The sequence below is a fragment of the Gymnoscopelus braueri genome, assembly GCF_963280865.1.
Source record: "Gymnoscopelus braueri genome assembly, chromosome: 3".
Lineage (NCBI taxonomy): Eukaryota > Metazoa > Chordata > Actinopteri > Myctophiformes > Myctophidae > Gymnoscopelus > Gymnoscopelus braueri.
In genome coordinates this window covers 23671478-23688618 of record NC_137612.1, presented here as the reverse complement: position 1 = coordinate 23688618, position 17141 = coordinate 23671478, and the positions used below count along the sequence as shown (strand labels likewise).

The 17141-nt window shown below is 42.5% G+C and overlaps 1 protein-coding gene across 2 annotated transcripts in view; it reads right to left on the bottom strand.

Annotated features, from left to right (window-relative positions):
• The window catches only part of magi3b (membrane associated guanylate kinase, WW and PDZ domain containing 3b), a 282632-nt gene extending 265786 nt beyond the window's left edge, over positions 1-16846 (bottom strand). The window contains exon 1 of one of the 2 annotated variants that reach the window (XM_080422003.1): positions 16482-16846. In XM_080422003.1, the coding sequence (XP_080278129.1) occupies positions 16482-16788 (307 nt within the window). In that variant the 5' untranslated portion in view covers positions 16789-16846. The remainder of the gene's footprint in view (positions 1-16481) is intronic. The other variant, XM_080422002.1, reaches the window with a different exon arrangement.
• Between the last annotated feature and the right edge of the window lie 295 nt (positions 16847-17141).

The following is a 17141-nucleotide window of genomic DNA, read 5'->3' as shown; positions in this document are numbered from 1 at the left end:
GGCAAACTCTTCAGACTCAACACCTCGGTCCCTTCTAATCTTCTTCCATTCACAACAACAAGCAACGCCAAGTCGTCGCAGATTGGCAGAATGTCAAGTCTGATGCTTGGTATACTATATAGGCTGCTGCTGCTGGATAATAAATAAGAAGTGACGGCTGACTGATAAAGAGGAGGGGAGAGGCGCTGAGAATAGAATAAATACATCATAGTTGACTTGTGCGTGCGTGATGTATCATCGTGAGTAGGAAAATAGGGCAGAAAGCTTAAGAGCACAGTGATCGGTGGGTAAGAGGGTGAGAAACCCAAAAGAAGAGAGCTTTCACACAAGGAAAGCGGAAGCGAGAGCCGTTAATGAGGGTAGAAAAATGGATGCAGGCTTTCAACGCCACGGCACCCAGTTTTCTCATTTATTCTGTCTGCACTAAGCAAAGATTACACAGTTATAGAAAAACACCTTATTTTGCAAATGTTTGAGAACTTGAAGAAAATGTTAAATTGATAAAAACAAAAAACAACTAGAATGTCAAGTTTATGAATTAACTTTAGTACAGTTGCTTCAGCAGGCAATTATTGTTTAGCTATAAAGGGTTAGTGCCACTATGTCATCAAATTGAACCCATTTTACCACTTAAACACCATTAATTTTCAACGACAGAAACACAATTAAATCGTTAATCGCAATTATTTGAGTGATAATTAATCGTCAACTTAATTTTGTAATCGTGACAGCCCTATACTTGAATATGAACTTACTTCCAGTTCAGAAACATTGTCATTCAATATACAGTATCAGTGGTTTGTAGAAACTTTCAATGCCAGAGTGTTTTCTGTGGTCGACCAGGCTGCAACACTAACATGACTTTTGATAGAAGATTTAATATTTCATTGGCAAGTTTACAGTTTAGCATTCCCCTAGGGGGAGCATCGAAGTGTGTTATGGAGAAAAACAAGCTGGGACATTTGTTTAAGCATAAAATAACATTTGATTCCTTGGCCGTGGGAGGAAGCTTGCCTTGTAACTGCCTCCTGTCTAGTGCACTGCATTTGCACACTGTTGAGTGGCCTAGTGTTCAGTGTACTGTACAGAATGCAATAATATCAATGTCCTTACATGTCAACCATACTGTGGGGAGTGTCGTGGTTGTCCCCCACCTGAGCTGACACTCAAGATGCAGTCTGTCATACTGTAGGTAATAATTGTGATTTTCAGTGATTTTCCCCCCCCTAAAACATAATCATCAGGTATTATGGTTATACTAGGAGGAAGATTTAAAAAAAAAAAGTGTACAGAAAGTGTTAAAATTATATTTGTATGTGGACACGCCTCCAGTTCATTAAGTATACCTGGTTCTCACCTTAGCACCTCCTCCACCACCTTAGCACCACCCACCTGTCCTAGTCCCTCCTCCTCCTCATGCCCACACCTGTTGTGTTATGATAATAACGAGGGGGGGGGGGTATATGTCACTAAAGGGCTGTTTTTCTATTTTGACCCTCAAGGTTTCAGCCTCCAGGAAGAAACTCAAAATAGTCAGAGAAGACATAAAACACCATAAAAACACAACCTCAACCTCATAGACACATGGAAAAACAGAAAAAGCGCAAAACCATGGCACCGCCTCTTTCTGACACAACAGCCTATTTATCTGACATTTCTGAAGTTGTTTCACTGACCAAATACGATAGAATTGATTGACTGATCTTATCTTGACCATCATTTTCATGTTCTTTGCTGAAGTGTTTTTAAGATGAGTTGTCAGTGACGCTGCCATTTGCATGTTCTGCTCATTTATTCAGTACGAGTGTGTATTGAATTGCTGATGGCCTTGTTTATGTAAACCATATTTCTCACAACAATTACATGCAAAGTCAATGCAAAGAAAAATGACAAGACGTTGCCCGCAAATGGCAGTACGTGTCGTGCACTAAGGTGACAACAGGTACTGGTCAAAGTACAGTACATGGTACCCGCTGCAACGGTACGGCACTATAGTTTATGCTAAAATCCATTATTGTTTTAACCCATTAAGACCTGGAACGCATCCTGTGTGTCATTTTTTGATTTCTTTGACTATTAAAAAATAGCAGATCTTCAAGCTCATAGCACGGCACCGAGTGCCGCGCTATGAACTTGTAGATCCGCTATTTTTGAGGAAGAAAATCGTGACAATGTGTGGGAAATCTTTGAATATATATATTTTTTTAAAGCAAACATTTTTAACTCAAATCTTTGCTTCTGGGGGAAGCTACAAGCACTAAGCCCGTAGCACGGCTATGAGCTTGTAGATCTGACACTGATGATTCTCCCGGTCTTAAAGGATTAAAGTCAAACACACACAGTCCACAGGAGAAAGCACTAAGGCAGTCAGGTTTATACTTATTATTCCCATTTCACATTCCATTTTTACAGAGCAAGCACAGAGTCTATGGACACTATTATAAATCCAAGAATAATCTGCTTCTCTGTGGAGTAGTTGGGTCCATCGGTCTGTACTTGGGCCCCTCCTTTTTTTCCCTCCACACCAAATCTCTTTGCAGAAAATAGCCAATCTATCTGTACAAGCTCACACACGCTGTTAAATATAATTTAAACAAACTCTCATGGGAGATATGGTGTGTACTGTAGTGTGGTCAAAATCCAGATGGCATGGTATATCATGAATCGTAAAAAATTGTAATATGCAATTAGAGAGATTAATCTCTTGTGTTGACAATGCAACTTCCCGTAATGGGCTTCTTCCATGTAGCTCATGATTTGAGTTTGAGAGATTATGTTGTTTGCTGGTCCTGCCATGACCTTTTCATCTCTCTTTCTCTGTATTCCTAATTCTCTCTCTCTCTCTCTCTCTCTCTCTCCTGAGGCCGACTACAAAATGTCTTCTAAATCCTAACAGTTTTTTAAAAAAACGTATATTACTATGTCAGAGGTTCTGACTTTTTCATGTCAAGGACCCCCAAAACGATATGAATTTGGCCGCGGACCCCCATCTCAAAACATTTTGTTCCAGGGACCCCACAGAAGAAAAGATTTGAGTTAAAAAATGTTCGCTTTAAAAGAATATATATTCAAAGATTTGCACACAAAAAAATCACGATTTCTCAAAAATAGCAGATCAACAAGCTCATAGCGCTGCACTCGGTGCCGCGCTATGAGCTTGTAGATCTGTTATTTTTGAATAGCCAAAGTGTAAAATAATGCTTTTTAGCTCAAATAAAAAAAGTGACAGACGTGTTCCAGGTCTTAATGGGTTAAATGTTGACATCATGGCCTACTGTATGTCTGCCAGTCCTGATACCCAGGATATTGAAGGACTGTAATATGAATATCCCACAAGATCTGACCAGATGCATATTGCTATGTTAAACAAAGCGGTTTATGATTTCAGGCAGATCGTCGAATTTCACTTCCTGCCAAATCCTCACGTCTGCTACAGCTATAACGGCAATAACTGTAATATAATGTACGAAATAAACAAAATAATAAATAAATAAATAAATAGTCTTACCAAGTAAGTTCAATGAGTTTATACGTCACAAAGGGCGCGCTGGCCTAGCGGTCTGGGCACTTACTAGTGCAGCCTGACAGCGTGTTGTGGGTTCGAATCCCGATCCTAACGACGTTTGCTGCGTGGCACTCCCCATTTCCTGTCTATATACTGCACTGTACTATCAATAAAAGGCAGAAAAAGCCCCCAAAAAAATATATAAAAAACGTTACAAGATCCTAAAGCAAATTATTCACATTATGCTGGCCTTACGCCAAATTACTTTTCAAGTGATTTCACTGTGGCAGACACATTTCCACACGTTGCCCGTGCCTAAACTGAATAAAAAGTACCTGAAGGACACTTCCATGAGTGCTGGCATTCTTCTGTTTTTACACAAATAAATGTAGCCTTCTATCTATCTAACTATCTTATCTACTCTATCTGACTTATGACACATTTGTCTTTGTGCAAGGAAGACACTCTGATGTGATCATGTGAGAGTCTTCCAGTGCATGGTAGATGTGGTGTCAGACTTGAGTCTTTTAAAACTATTTTCTAAGTCTCCTAGCGTAGGCATTTATCTGACACTTTTAGTAGAAACTATTGAGTGAGCAGGTACTCATTGTGTTGCATGCAGGAGCCAAAGTTTTTGACAACTGGTTAATATATTCAAAAATAGTAGATCTACAAGCACTATGAGCTTGTATATTTGCTATTTTTGAATAGCCAAAGAAATCTAAAAGATGCTTTTCCGGTCTTAATGGGTTATGTCAAATCACTGCTGCACCTTGCACGCGCACACCTCATATATAGATGAAGCATCAAGCGAGTGATTTCAAAGTATCTTTGTGACCCCCGCCCGACATGCAAGGCAACCCTTTCATTATCCAATATACCAAGGCGATGCTGGAGAAGGAGAGATGAGCATTGAGCAGCACTAGTTTCATTATAGTGAGTCTAATTGAGACGGCACTGAAAAGTGGGGACCGTGCACGGTTTTTACTGAAATACTACACAACACAAGCACATACCCACCACACACATTGAAATAGTGATACATAGCTTAATTATTGAGGGCATGGAGGAGGTTAGTTGAAAGCGTCTTTCTTTACGCTAGCTTGTTAGCACAGCTGTACCGTATACCTATACTCCCACCATCGGCTCCGCTACGTCCGCCCCCACACACACACATGGCATCACATAATAAGACCTTATTATATGTGATGCTATGTGTGCCTTCTGATACTCTGATATTAATTTGTGTTTGGCTGCTCTGTTCTATATCCTAAATCCTATATCTTCTAAATCCTAACAGTTTTTTGTTGTTATATCAGTGGTTCTCTTTTTTTTTTTCATGTCAAGGACCCCCAAATGTTTTTGGCTGCCGATCCCCATCAAAATGTGTTGTTCCAGGGACCCCCAAGAAGCAAAGATTTGAGTTAAAAACGTTGTTTCAAAGGATGTATGTATTCAAAGATTTGCACACATTTTCACGATTTCCCAAAAATAGCAGATCTACAAGCTCATGATATATGTAAAAAAAAAGATATATGTATTCAAAGATTTGCCCAAAAAATATATATATGTATTCAAAGTTTTGCGCAAATGTTCACGATTTTCCAAAAATAGCAGATCTACAAGCTCATAGCGCGGCAGTCGGTGCCGCGCTATGAGCTTGTAGATCTGCTATTTTTAAATAGCAAATGACATCTAAAATGAGACAGATGCGTTCCTGCATTGAATGGGTTAAAGGAGAAACGGCAAACGCACATCTATGTTTAAAGGTGTGGGTAAACGGGACTGAACGGTTGAATAGAAGTCGCTGCACATGAACAGCATTTATGCAATTCTATACAGTATACTATTATGTACATACATCAGTAGAGGTTTTGGCAGACACTAAGAGGACTAAGGAGTCAAATACATCATACAATTGAATTGTAGGCAAGCCAATTACACGTTTGAGAGGGTTTCAGCTGTGATGTTATCAAAGGAAATGTATATATCAAATAAGGTTACCTTCAGGTACAGCCAAATAATTCTTGCTTTGCCTATCACGTTAGCCATTTTGAGTTGTATATATATTTGTATCTGCTGTATAAACTAGTAAAACAGTAAGAATTAGTCATTGTATCATGTTAATTACACACTCCAATGAGATTGCACCGCTATTGCAGGGAAATGACATTTATTCGCAGATATAGATAGGGAAAATTTTATTGTTCCGCAAACTGGATTTCATTCAACATCGTGGTGGCAGAATAATCCAAACATAACCAACCGACAGATAAATAAATCACACTGCAGTCTGTTCCTAAGACAGGCAGCTTATGGCTGTCAAACATATTGTGAAAACATGTCTTTTCGATGGGGAGGGATAAAGTACTCCTTTTTATGGCTACTGAGAATGCAGCCATGTGCGCACTTCTCTCCCGAGCGACTGGACGACTGCCATGCAATTCACTTTCACCGAAGCAAGACAAGGGTGGCTGGGCAACAACAGTGTGTAACAGAGAGCATCCTATAATCAAAAGGTCACAGGCAGGGCCTCCGCAACAGCCAGTGTTTGCAGACCCAACACTCACGACTTCTGTCAACAACGATTGGGCAAGCTGCTGAACCCGGCCTGCATCCTCACTCGTCATATATACCAGTAATGTTCAACCCTTTTCATATCAAGGTCAGTGTTGCCAGATTCCGTGAGAGAAACAAGCAACCAGGTCTAAGGGAAAACCAGCCCAAAATAAGCGACTATGGGCCACATGTGCACTTTAACATATACGTCGGCTATTTGAAAATAGCAGATCTACAAGCTCACAGCGACGCGTTGTGTGAGCTTGTAGATCGTCTATTTTCAAATAAAATCTTGCGGGGAAATTATAATAAGCAGATCTGCCAACCCTGATCAAGGTCCTTTATTTATTCGGCATTTGAGCCACAGACCATCGTCTGATGAGATTTAGCCTCTCAGACCCAAGACTTTGAATATTTTGTTGTCATTGGATAAGATTGTGACAAAATAACAATTCTTCTACATTATCTAATTGTGTAGACTTCTTGTACGTTAGGTAATGCTAATGTTTAACAATAATGTAACTCTTGAGAGTGTAAAATGAAACCAAATGGACCCGTAAAGGTTTGGTTTCATTTTAGCCTCTCAAGAGTTTAAGATCTATAAGGGTCCATTTGGTTACCAACTCTCCATCATTTAGCTGGGGACCACCTTGAAACTCCTCAAGGACCAATGGTGGTCCCCAGACCACTGGTTGAGAACCACTGATATATATATATAAACCAATGGATAAGAGCGTCAACTAACTAAATGCCTACAATATGTAAATGTAATATACAAGCAAAAAAGGCAGAGATGGAGGATGAAGAAAGTGAGAGAATGCACAGACCGAAAGAGCAGGAAACATTAGATTGACATTAATGAGAAAAGGCTGGAACGGTTGAGAGCACTCGGGGCATGGAGAAACACACACGTATACATGCTAATGATCGTGCCCTATTGTTGCACACACACAAACACACACAACACACTTAACACACTTGCTGATGTTAGCCTAATTTATACTGATTTAAAATGACAGATTTGCAACTGAAAAACGTGTTGTGATGCCGTCTTAACCCTTTAAAGACCGAGAACGCATCTGTGTCATTTTAAGATTTCTTTGGCTATTCAAAAATGGCAGATCAATACAAGTTCATAGCGCGGCACCGAGCTTGTACATCTGCACATTTTTGAATAGCCAAAGAAATCTAAACAAGACATGACTCAGTCATGTATACCAGCTTGCATTCCGTTTTCTCCGATTTGTCTCGGAGAATCGGGCAACACTGCTAGTGGCTCCCCATTGGCTTAGACCTGTTGCTTATTTCTCTCGCAGAATCTGGCAACGCTGCCATAGAGGCGAGAGGCGTGTCTAGTGCCATAGCGTGGGAGGACGAGACCGCCCGTTCAGAGTATGGGAAAGTATCCCCATTGGCTTAAAGGACAGCCAATGATGAAAAAGTGTCGAGAAAGTGTTGAGAAAGTGTTGACTAGACTCAGTCTCTTCTTAGACCAGCGTGCTTTGCAAGCTGGTAAAAAATTACACAGATGTGTTCCCGGTCTTAATGGATTAAGACAAACAGGGGAGCTCGTGATCAGGGGCTTGTTTCCTCTGCTCCTCATCGCCCAGACACACACACACACACACACACACGGGCAAGGGCACACGCACACACGTACAGTGGCAAAGGATTAGGTCCAATGACTGTCGCATCATCAGCACCTGCTAGCAAGTAATCTTTAAAGCTCTCTCATGTGTATAAGGATATCACAGCCACAGCACATCACTGAATATGGCATCTGGTGGCATGCAACTGTGACAAATGAATTAAGTTGCACTACTGGAGGTAATGTGGCTAGTTATGGACACGATCATTTAGAATAACGGAAGTTATAGGCCTTATCGGCAGTTTCTAGACGATTCGAAGTGACGGATGTGCAGTAATACGGTGTCTAACTATAGCTACCGTGTGTGTACATTTCAAATAGTTATAGATATGATAGCCGAGATCCGTTTCTCTGACGTCTGTGTTGCCCGGAGTCCTTATTGATGAAAGGATCAATGTGATTTCCCCGCTGCCTGTCATACATTGTGGTGGAGCAATTATAGAGTACCGAAGTCCTGACGTCACTCGTTCATCCCCTGGGTTGCGGAAGTAATTTCTCTATGGAGAATAACATTGGGTCATCTTAGAATCGTCTCATATGAGCATTGTGGTCCAAAAATAAACATACCGTCTCTGCGATATTGTCAGGGAGGAGGCTCTGTATCGCTTATGATAGTCAGTCACTCATATTTGATACAGTCCGTTTCTGGCGAAGATTTTACTAATTCGGCGGAAGTAACATTAGCTTTTTCTCACCGTCAGTTGATGCTTCCTATCCATATGAGTCAATTCGCCGGGATCATTTGTTTATTTTTGGAACACAGTTCTTATTTGACGCGATATTAAAGACGTCTATGGGAATTCAGAGTGGGGGGGGGGGACTGCGACCCAGGTAGGATGCGTAAATTACGTCAGACTTCGGTGCTCTATTGTTATCCCCACAGGGCTGTGAGGATGGTTGGTGGTGTCAGTTGGTCAGTTCATCACTTTGGTCCCAAACAAGATGTCTGAAAAAAATGCTGGCTGGATGGATTGAACTTGCTGTGCAAGTTCATGCTCCCCGGAGGATGAACCCTACTGCTTTTGGTGACCCTTTGACCTTAGTTTCCGCTATAGCACCACTCTTAGAGAGATGTTTCAATTGCACACAAGATATCGCAAATCTATCTGCCCTGAAACCTGCTGAGCACATTCATGCTCTCTGGAACAGTGGTCCATTTGGTTTCATTTTACACTCTCAAGAGTTAAATTATTGTTAAACATCTGCATTACTTAATTTACAAGAAGTTTACACAATTAGAGAATGTAGAGGAATTGTTATTTTGATCAACGTTTGCCTGTTATTCTAAGTCTTGGGTCTGAGAGTCTAAATCTCTCAAATCAAAACGGTGGTCCGTGGCTCAAATGCCGAACAAATAATGGACCTTGATATGAAAAGGGTTGAAAACCACTGCTCTGGAGGATAAAACCTACAGACATTGTCCAAAACCTAAATCATGGAGAGCTCTTAACTCATTGACTGCCAGAGTTAAAACCTCGTTCATAGCAGCCCTTGCCAGCGATTTTCGTGTTTTTTTGTTTCGTTATTTTGTTATTTAATTCACATCTAGAAAGTCTACCTTGACACTTGAATCGTTTTGATCGTTCCACCACTAGAGAGCAGCGCATACCAAGCTTGATCGCCTCTCGATCACACTCGCCCCCTCCCAGACCCACTCACACAGTGAAACACATGAACCGGAAGTGAAATGTCTCAGATTCTGTTATCGGCGAAAATTACTTTGTGATACACAACGGGGATGACTGTTCGTCACCCAGACCATAGATTATAGGAGGGGAGGTCTCCGATCGCTTTTCATAGCGTGTGAAAAACCGTTTGTTTCCCTATTATGGTCGAAAATGACTGGGGGGGAAAATGTAAAACCGAAAACGGAACCCAAGTCATGGAACCGGATGCAGTGGTGGTTGAAGTAAGTGGAACCCGAAACTTAGCCTGATTCATAACAGAATAGCGTGATCAGAGCATAAAGATCAATAAAGACGTTAGATCGCATTAATGCGATCCTGGCGGCCAAGCGCGCTATTTATTAGATCGCGTTAATGCGATAATGGCGGCCAATGAGTTAATACAGTCTGCCTATTGCCTAATCATCCCTTCATAACCATCTCCCACTCATCAACAGAGACACCGGCTGTTTCCAATTTCAAATGCTGAGGGCTCTTTCCCCTCTTTGGCCTAATTGGAGTTGATTATCAGGACGACTCTGAGCTGAGAACAAAGCCAGATGTCTCTAAGCTTTCTGACCATAGGCTCCATGTGCTCCTCTATTCTTGCATCACGCTCTCAACCAAACCCCTGCAGTAAAGCCCATTTTCTGGCAGTCGGGCTGAAGATCTCTGTCCAATGGCAAAGCATGGCCTGTCAAGAGGATGGCTCCATTGAGAGGCACGTCCTGATGCGAGAGGTGCATTAAAGTGATTAGCCCACGCTCCCTGTTGCTGTCTGTTTCAGGGGCGCTTTAAAGAATGGGTTCGCTGCACTCATCTCTATTGGCCTGATCTGCAGGTAATGTGAAATGTGCTGACATGTTGAACAGAACAAGGGAACTTTCAATGTGAAAACCTGCTTGCCGATTGCTTATTAACGCCTTAAAATTGCAGGCAATTGCATAAGCCACCGGATTTACTCAGTTCTGCAGAATTCATAACATACAAGAAAACAACTATGTATTGTAATTTACACTATAATTTGGCGTGCGTTATTATCATAATCATTACCAATGACAATTATCTACAGTAGAGATCAATTGAGGCAACATCTGTAAAATGCCTATCATCTCAATCAAAATGTCGATTATTTCCCCAAACTAAGTCATCCAACAGTAATTCTATCATTTGTTTTAATTTATACATGCTTCCGGGGGTGTTTGTTTAAGTCTGTTGCTTCCTTCGTGTAGTAACGCTGTGCATGTCACTGAGTTTGACCAGATTCATTAGTAAAGTAAACGCCACTCCCCACCGTTCCCGGTCCATACAAAAACACAGACAACTGAGTGGTCTCCAGGTCGATCTCGGTACACGTTAGTCTTACGTCTCAGAGAGATTTACAATCTATCAATCAGTGCCAGGATTAATCATCGTGTCCATTTTTGATCTTGATTGATTGAACATTTGGAGGCTTTGTGCTTGGGAATGGGGGCTCTATGTAGCTTTGATTAAGCCGAGTCTGTTTGTCCGTTCTGGTATTTCTGATCTCTAACCACGCCATGTCCAATCTTCTATCAATAGCAAGTCACTACAAGTGCAGTTTGTGAAGCTGTCCTATACATGATAAATCTGGATGGCATCGTCCCCTGCATCGACAAACTTGCTGCTTGTATAAGAAACTTTATTTGTAATACTTTTTTTTAACAAGGTTTCAAAGTGAAAAAACGAAACAAACTCAAATAGCACAATAATGTGTGGTGATCAGGCCTGGAATTTCATCTTTTCAGGGGCAAGGCCACTTGGACTTGAGGGCACAAAGGCCAAATGCAAGGACAGTAAGGCCATCAAATAAAACTGATATTAAGTCCACATGTATTATTCCACAAATAATATATTTAATTTAAGGATTAAGAAAGAATTTGTATTAAATGTAAAGTATAACTATCAGTTAAATAAATACATTTTTGTACAAACTACTGAAAAGGAGTTCAGCAGTTCATACTCGAGTCACTGGACTGGTTTGAAGATGGGGATGAGACCTGAGGAGGAGTTAAGAATTCGGAGTATCGACGGTGAAATAGATAACTGTAATTCTGTAGGCTGCTCTGTCTGATGACCTTATGTCCTGTAACTGTTGGCCCAAACAGCGTGTGTATGGTTAGTGCATGTGAGTTTATGTTCTGTTTGTCACATACTCTGTGTCTCAGAAGTCACAGACTGTCTAGAGTTGTCATTGCACCTGGCAGAGGACCTTGATGTAGCTATTTTTGGTCAACCTTTTTTTGGCATAACAATAGCAATCTTTATAATACTTCACTGTACAAAAGTGCTTCAAAGAACAATGTTGGTGTACTTAGAGATTCAATTGAATATGCACACATTATTATAACTGCGATTCAGCTTTCTCACTCTTCTTGAGTTTCAATTTCACCTCGCCAGACATTTCCTGATAGAGCAGTCTGTGCACGCAGACTGTTCATGCTGCATTTGTTTAACATTAAGGCCTGAGGTTCCGATTCTACAAAATGTCTGAAAAAACGTATGTTGCCATGTCAGTGGTTTTCAAACTTTTTAATGTCAAGGACCCCAAAATGTATATGTATGTGGCAGTGGACCCCCATCTCAAAACATTTTGTTCCAGGGACCCCCAGAAGCAAATATTTGAGTTACAAATGTTCGCTTTAAAAATATATATATATTCAAAGATTTGCACACATTTTCTCGATTTTTCAAAAATAGCAGATCTACAAGAGATATACAAGCAGATATACAAGCTCATAGCGCGGCACCGAGTGCCGCACTATGAGCTTGTATATCTGCTATTTTTGAATAGCCAAAGTGTAAAATAATGCTTTTTAGCTCAAATGAAAAAGTGACACAGATGCCTTCCAGGTCTGAATGGGTTATGGAAAGAGGTGCTTCCGAAAGCTGTGGTTGGTCTACATTTGAGTAGACAAGATATACAAAAGACAAACCTCAAGGTTTGGGGCTTTGGCCCGGACACACACCGTAAAATTCAACCAATAGTAGGGTTCCATCCACTTTTTACACTCTCAGTTAAAACTGACACTTAGGATTTTGCAGAGTAAGCTAGTAAGCTAGTATCACTCTCGAAATGTTCCAATTTTTTTTATCACATATGCTGATTACAGCAGCAACTAAAGCGGCACCACAGCAACATAACACTGCCAGAAGGAATTCTATGATGTCAGCCTCTTCTCGTTCTTCAAGAACTTTTTCAACCGGGATGCATTTCAAATCCTTGGCTGGCTTGGCAAGTTTCGCTGCACGCAGTTAAGTGACAGAAATAGTCGCGAGCGTATTGCTTACAATAAAGGCACCTCCATTCCCTGTTTAATCAAAGATTCCTGAGGAAATAGGAAAGTGCCCACGTGGTGCAGAAATTGATCCCCCTTGCCGTAGGCTCAGTGTGAACTATATCAAAAGGAGCGATGGAGTAAGTAAAGGCCTACGTACATGTGAGTATACGTATGTATGTGAATGGCTGCCTGCTGGCGGTCCCCCGGGAACAAGATGATGCACTGTAGCAGGCAGCAGTCATGGAATAGTTGTGGAAAGTGCAGCATGGAGCGCTCTTCAGCTCACACACACAATTCGATCAATGGCTGTGATGGATAATAGCCTCCATAGAGACTCTACAGTAGCTTGAATCCAAGCCTTTGCCTTTACAGTATATCACGGTCTCTCATTCCCTCGTGCTCTTTCACTGGCTCTTACGCTTTTGGACTCCCGTCTCCTGCTGCCTATAGCTCTCGCTCTTCTACCTCTCTGTGACTCCCAACAGAAGCGTTATTTCCTCTCAATTCCTCTCAGTCATTTTATGTTTGGTTGTGCTCGGGTGTTGCGCTCTGAAAACAGCAGATCTACAAGCGCACAACAAGCGTTGTGAGCTTGTAAGATCGGCTATTTTCAGCATGCAACCAAGTGTAACATCAGCTATGACGATGCCATCAAGGCAACGCCAAAATAGATTTTAGTCGACTAAAATAACTGCAGATTTAGACTAAAATCTCTAAAATCTCAAACTAAATGTGCTGTCAAAATCAACACACCTAGCTTGTACCAAGCCGTCTACACCCATTACGAAGCCAACCACCACCATCACCACCAGAAGAGGCTCAAGACAGAGACAGGATGTTCTGGAGGAGCAGTGTGTGTGGAACATCTGGTGCAGCCAGAGCTCGCACCACAAGCCCTTCTACCAGCTCCTCCTCCAGCCTGATTTATACTTTGTTTCGTGCCAGTGTCGCATGCTGAATACATAATAGCAAATCTACAAGCTTGTAACTCTGCTATTTTCAGCGTGCAGCGAACTATGAATCAAGCATTCCCCTCCGCTCTGCCCGCTGGCCGCCGTTCGTTCGTCGTGCCATTACGGATTCCTGCTCACCGCTGACTGATCCTTCAGGCTGGCCTGCCTGCCTGCCTCCATCAGTGTGGAGGAAAAAAAAAAAAACGCTTGCCATCTCAATTATGCAAAAGGTGTGAATTAAACATGAGGCAACCATGTGGGAACGTACACAGTCAGACACACAGTTCAGAAACTCACGGTAGCACATACAGCATGCACATACCATGCAAATGTGCAACACACACACACACACACACACACACACACACACACACACTGTTGATGCCAGAGGGTGATGTGTGAGGTTGTACCTCTATATGGCCACAAACATCAATGCTGAAGATCATCAAATGCATTGCCACCACTAGCAACGTCTCATTTGAATACAGAGTTGCAGACAGTCAGGGCATTGTGGTACTTTTGTTTGGTGGTGGTGGTGATGATGAAGAGGACAGTGAAGCAGTAAGTGATGAAGCGAATTGTCTGGGTTTGCCACTGTGAGCTTTAAAGAGCAAAGGATGCTTGGCGTGGGTGTCGAGCCCAGAGCCAAAGGCAGAGCTGATTCGCTCTCTCTCACTCTGAGATTCCCCCTCTCTCTCACATGCCCTTTATTAATCATCCTTGGTTAGTGGGGCAGAGACCGTGGTGTTGGGAGCTCTGGGGCATACAGAGTAATGAAATTCACACAACACACACACACACACACACACACACACACAGAAGTGCAATGGACTCTGAAAAAAGTGGACCCTCCCCCACTTCCAACACACACACAAACATGTGTGCAAAAACAAAAGCAAACACTACTACCACACACACACGTGCACATGCACACGCACACATTCATCACACAACTGCTACTGCAGAATTCACTCATGTAGGTGAGCACCTGGGAGATATTGTCCACACTATTCTTGAGAATTAGTGACATTTTGACACAAAATGTTGTAGCTTTAGTTCCAGTGTGTGGATATGTTTTCTCATCCTCTCGTGTAGGCCTGTTATAAATGTTTTTATCCATAAACTGGCCTACTGGGGTTTTGGATAATTATGCACATGACTATCATCAACCCCCACATCTTTTACACTCTGAGAGTTAAATTAAAACTCAAGATTTTGCAGTGTAGGCCTATGTCTAAAAAAACACACACACACACACACACACCCACACATACACATGCGCGCAGACACAGCTGATCTTCAGGGCTGCTTGCCTCGGGCCCTGGGACTCAGCTGCTACAGCTGATGTAACCTTCTGAACAGTCTCAGTTGTTGTTGAGCCATTCCGGGGCTACAGTGCACCGTTAAATCAGCATAGCCAAGTAACAAGAGCAAATCCCATCGCCCTTGCCTACGAACAACAGACAACTGACCCTCACTTTACTGAATAGCATCAGTCACCCTTTGCCCCAAACCATGGAGCCTGCAGGGCATTCTGCATCATCCACTACATCTCTGTCCTGCGTGCAACATGATATAATGTAAAGACCTTAACCATTAACAAACTAACCAGCTTGCATCGCCAAGTTCTCATTGCAATTAGACTTAATTGCAAAATGAGTGAATTGTATAGGCGACATTCTTGGAGACAAGGATGGGAAATTAAATGATGGGACAACACATAACCAAACCAGTTTCTTTTAAGACACTGTGTAGCCTTTTAGTGGCTATAGTGTAATTAGGTCCCATTCTCATGGATGTGAGTGCACTTAGTCCAATATAGTTAAGCTGGCCAACATGCCATTATTACCATCATCAGTGTTTGATGCTCTCCATAGGCACATTATCAGGCGGGTGGCTAAGTTGTGGCTAGTAGTAGTGAGAGAGGACAGTTTTGCATTTTCAATGCTTTGGCAATACCATATTGCAGCAGGGGTCTTCAACGTTATTCATCCCAAGGACCCCCTAGCTGAGAGAGAGAAGTAGGGACCCCCACTACATATTGTATAAAATTGGGTTGTAGATTCAACCTTTTCATAGATTTTATAGATAGCTTCATGAATAGACTTGTTTGACAGCACTGTCATCAGTGTTGTGGAAATTCATGCATTTTGTTAATGTGTTTTTCCATACATTTAAACCCTCAATACTTTGTAAACTTGACCTTTGGCTCTGTACTTGGTCTGCTCTTTTCCCTCTACACCAAATGTCTTTGCTAAAAGTAGCTTGTAGATCTGCTATTTTCAGCAGAATGTTCGCCCAGCATAGGGATGCTAGGGTTCAAGTGGTTAATGTAAAAACAAAAGTTTCTATTACACAGATATTTGGTGCCCCCCCCCTGTAGTAACTCTCTGAGGACCCCCTAGGGCAGTGGTTCTCAACGTGGGTTCCAGGGACTCTCTCTGGGTTCCTTTTGCGGGTTCTAAATTGACCCTTACAAGTCTGTAACTCTGACAGTATACATTTGTATACTGTCAGAGTTAAGGGGAGACCTTGAAATGTAAACGTTAAGAGAACCACTGCCCTAGGGTTCCCGGGTGCCCCTGTGAGGATGGGTGAGCTCAAGTAGCCTAGGAAGAACACACAGGTGTGATGATTTGGTTCCATTTGTACATTGTCAAGAGTTCAAGGGGAGACCTTGAAATGTAAAAAGGTTAGAGCACCACTGCCCTAGGGGTCCCGCGGACCCCCTGTTGAAGACCCCCCCTGCCATAGCCAACCAGGCATGGGTGAGCTCAGGACAGGTATAGCCCTAGGAAGACAACAACAACAGGTACGGTACGGGGGAGAAAGAAAGAAGAAGAAACGCACCTGGTTTGACGGTCTTCAAACGCACCGGCTCCCTGAAGTGCCTGATGACGGCCAGGGTGTCTCGGTTGGTAAGTCCACTGACGGGCGTCCCGTTCACCTCCAGCAGCACGTCCCCGTAGTAGGGCAGCTTCCCCACGTGGCACACCAGCACGTCCAGCTTCATCTGGCCCAGGTAGGGGAACTCTCCCACCTCGGCTCCTCCCAGGATCTCCACCACGGTGCCGAAGTCCCCCACGGACCCCCACGACACGGCGCACTCCACCACTTTGCTGGACCAGTGCTTCTTCTTTTTCAGTGTCCTGGACATGATGGAGGAGTCCTTGCTAAAAATGTCCAAACGCTCCTTAAAATCAATGATCCCCCCCCACCCCCCTTTTCTCTTCTTTTTTTCCCCCCCAGGCTATATTCGATTCGTTGTCACTGTTGTTGTGCTATATAGCAGCAGATGTGGTGTGGGTTGGTGAGATCATCTGGAGTTATTCCCTCGACCTGTTGGGGATTTCATCTCGTTGTTGGTCCGTCATCCCACGGATAATAAAACAGCTCCGTCGTGGCTCCGTGGGGCTCAGTGTATAGTCCTCCTGGCAGCAGTATATACTTCCAATGAATACCAAAAACAAGTGCTTGTTGTGTGGCGCGTAAATATTAAAGACCCGACAG